This window comes from Equus quagga, unplaced genomic scaffold, assembly GCF_021613505.1.
Source record: "Equus quagga isolate Etosha38 unplaced genomic scaffold, UCLA_HA_Equagga_1.0 73432_RagTag, whole genome shotgun sequence".
Lineage (NCBI taxonomy): Eukaryota > Metazoa > Chordata > Mammalia > Perissodactyla > Equidae > Equus > Equus quagga.
Window position 1 is genome coordinate 188 of NW_025802774.1, and position 1,111 is coordinate 1,298.

Genomic DNA, 1,111 nt, shown 5'->3' on the forward strand with positions numbered 1-1,111 from the left:
CACTCGCAGAACTGCCCGAAGATCTCCTTGTTGGGCACGTCGCTCTTGTGGCAAATGCACTGCCCGCACACGCAGTCCCCCAGCCCCGAGCAGACGAGGGAGTTGCTGTCCTTGCGGCAGCTTCCTTCCAGCTCCTGGCTGCTCCGGCCCTGCGTCTGGCACTCACAGTTCTTCCCAATGTAGCCAGCGTCACACCTGGGGTGGGAGGGATGCAAGGGCAGGGCCCCTCCTGATGATGGTGCGGGACGCTGCTCCTTCCTCTAGGACCCCAGGCCCTGGGCTGGAAACAGCTGCTCCTGCTCGTCTCGCTGCCCCTGGGGTGGGGTGCACCCTGCGCCCGACTCACCTGCAGATGCCGCACTCCACGAAGCCCTTGTCCCGGCACAGGCTGCGGTCCCGGCTCATGTCGCGGCACTGACACTCACACTGGGGTAGGACCTGCACGGTCACCGTGTCCGAGAAGCCCAGGGCCCGGATGACAAATGACTGCGCCTGGACGCACTTGGTGGCTGTGACCTTCACCTGGAAGGTGATCTGTCATGGAGAACAGCAGGGCTCAGGCGAGGCCAGGACACTGGGGTCACCCTGCTCCCATCTTCTCAACCAGCAGCCTGGACACAGATGCCCCGGGGCTATCGTGGTGAGGGTGGGGTCCTTGGCCCCCAGGCATGGAGGGCGCCAGCCTCTGCAGGGGCCCCAGATGGGAGTGGATTGAGGTTGGGGGAGGGGAAGAGCACGGGCACTCCAGGATTCCCCAGGACTTGGGACTTGAGGTGAGAGAGGAGAGAACGAGAGAGAGCTGGAAACTCAGAGGCATGATGTGGGAACAGGCGGCAGCAGGCCCGGTGGAGCCCCTGGTGCCCCCGCACCGCCATCTCCAGGCTGGGGGGTCTTTAGAGTACCTTTATCAGACATTCATTAAAAGGGATTTTACAGTGGCTTTGTAAAGGACATACACTTCGTCCTTAAGTCTGGCTGTTAGATGCCAGAATGCCACGGGAAGTCCTAGGATCTGGATCTGGAGTTGTGTTCTGACCCTGGATAGGAGGGTCAAGATCCTGCCAAGAGGAATCAAGTGCGACAGAGCAGAGTCCCCGCCTCCCCTGCACAC

The 1,111-nt window shown here is 61.9% G+C and overlaps 1 protein-coding gene across 1 annotated transcript; it reads right to left on the reverse strand.

Moving 5' to 3' along the window:
• Positions 1-3: 3 nt before the first annotated feature.
• Positions 4-1,098, reverse strand: LOC124234216 (integrin beta-2-like; the record flags this gene model as incomplete). The annotated part of the gene is made up of 2 exons (XM_046651459.1): positions 347-1,098; positions 4-195 (listed from the first exon to the last, which is right to left on the reverse strand). Coding segments are annotated over exons 1-2 (251 nt in total), but the record flags the coding sequence as incomplete, so codon positions are not given.
• Between the last annotated feature and the right edge of the window lie 13 nt (positions 1,099-1,111).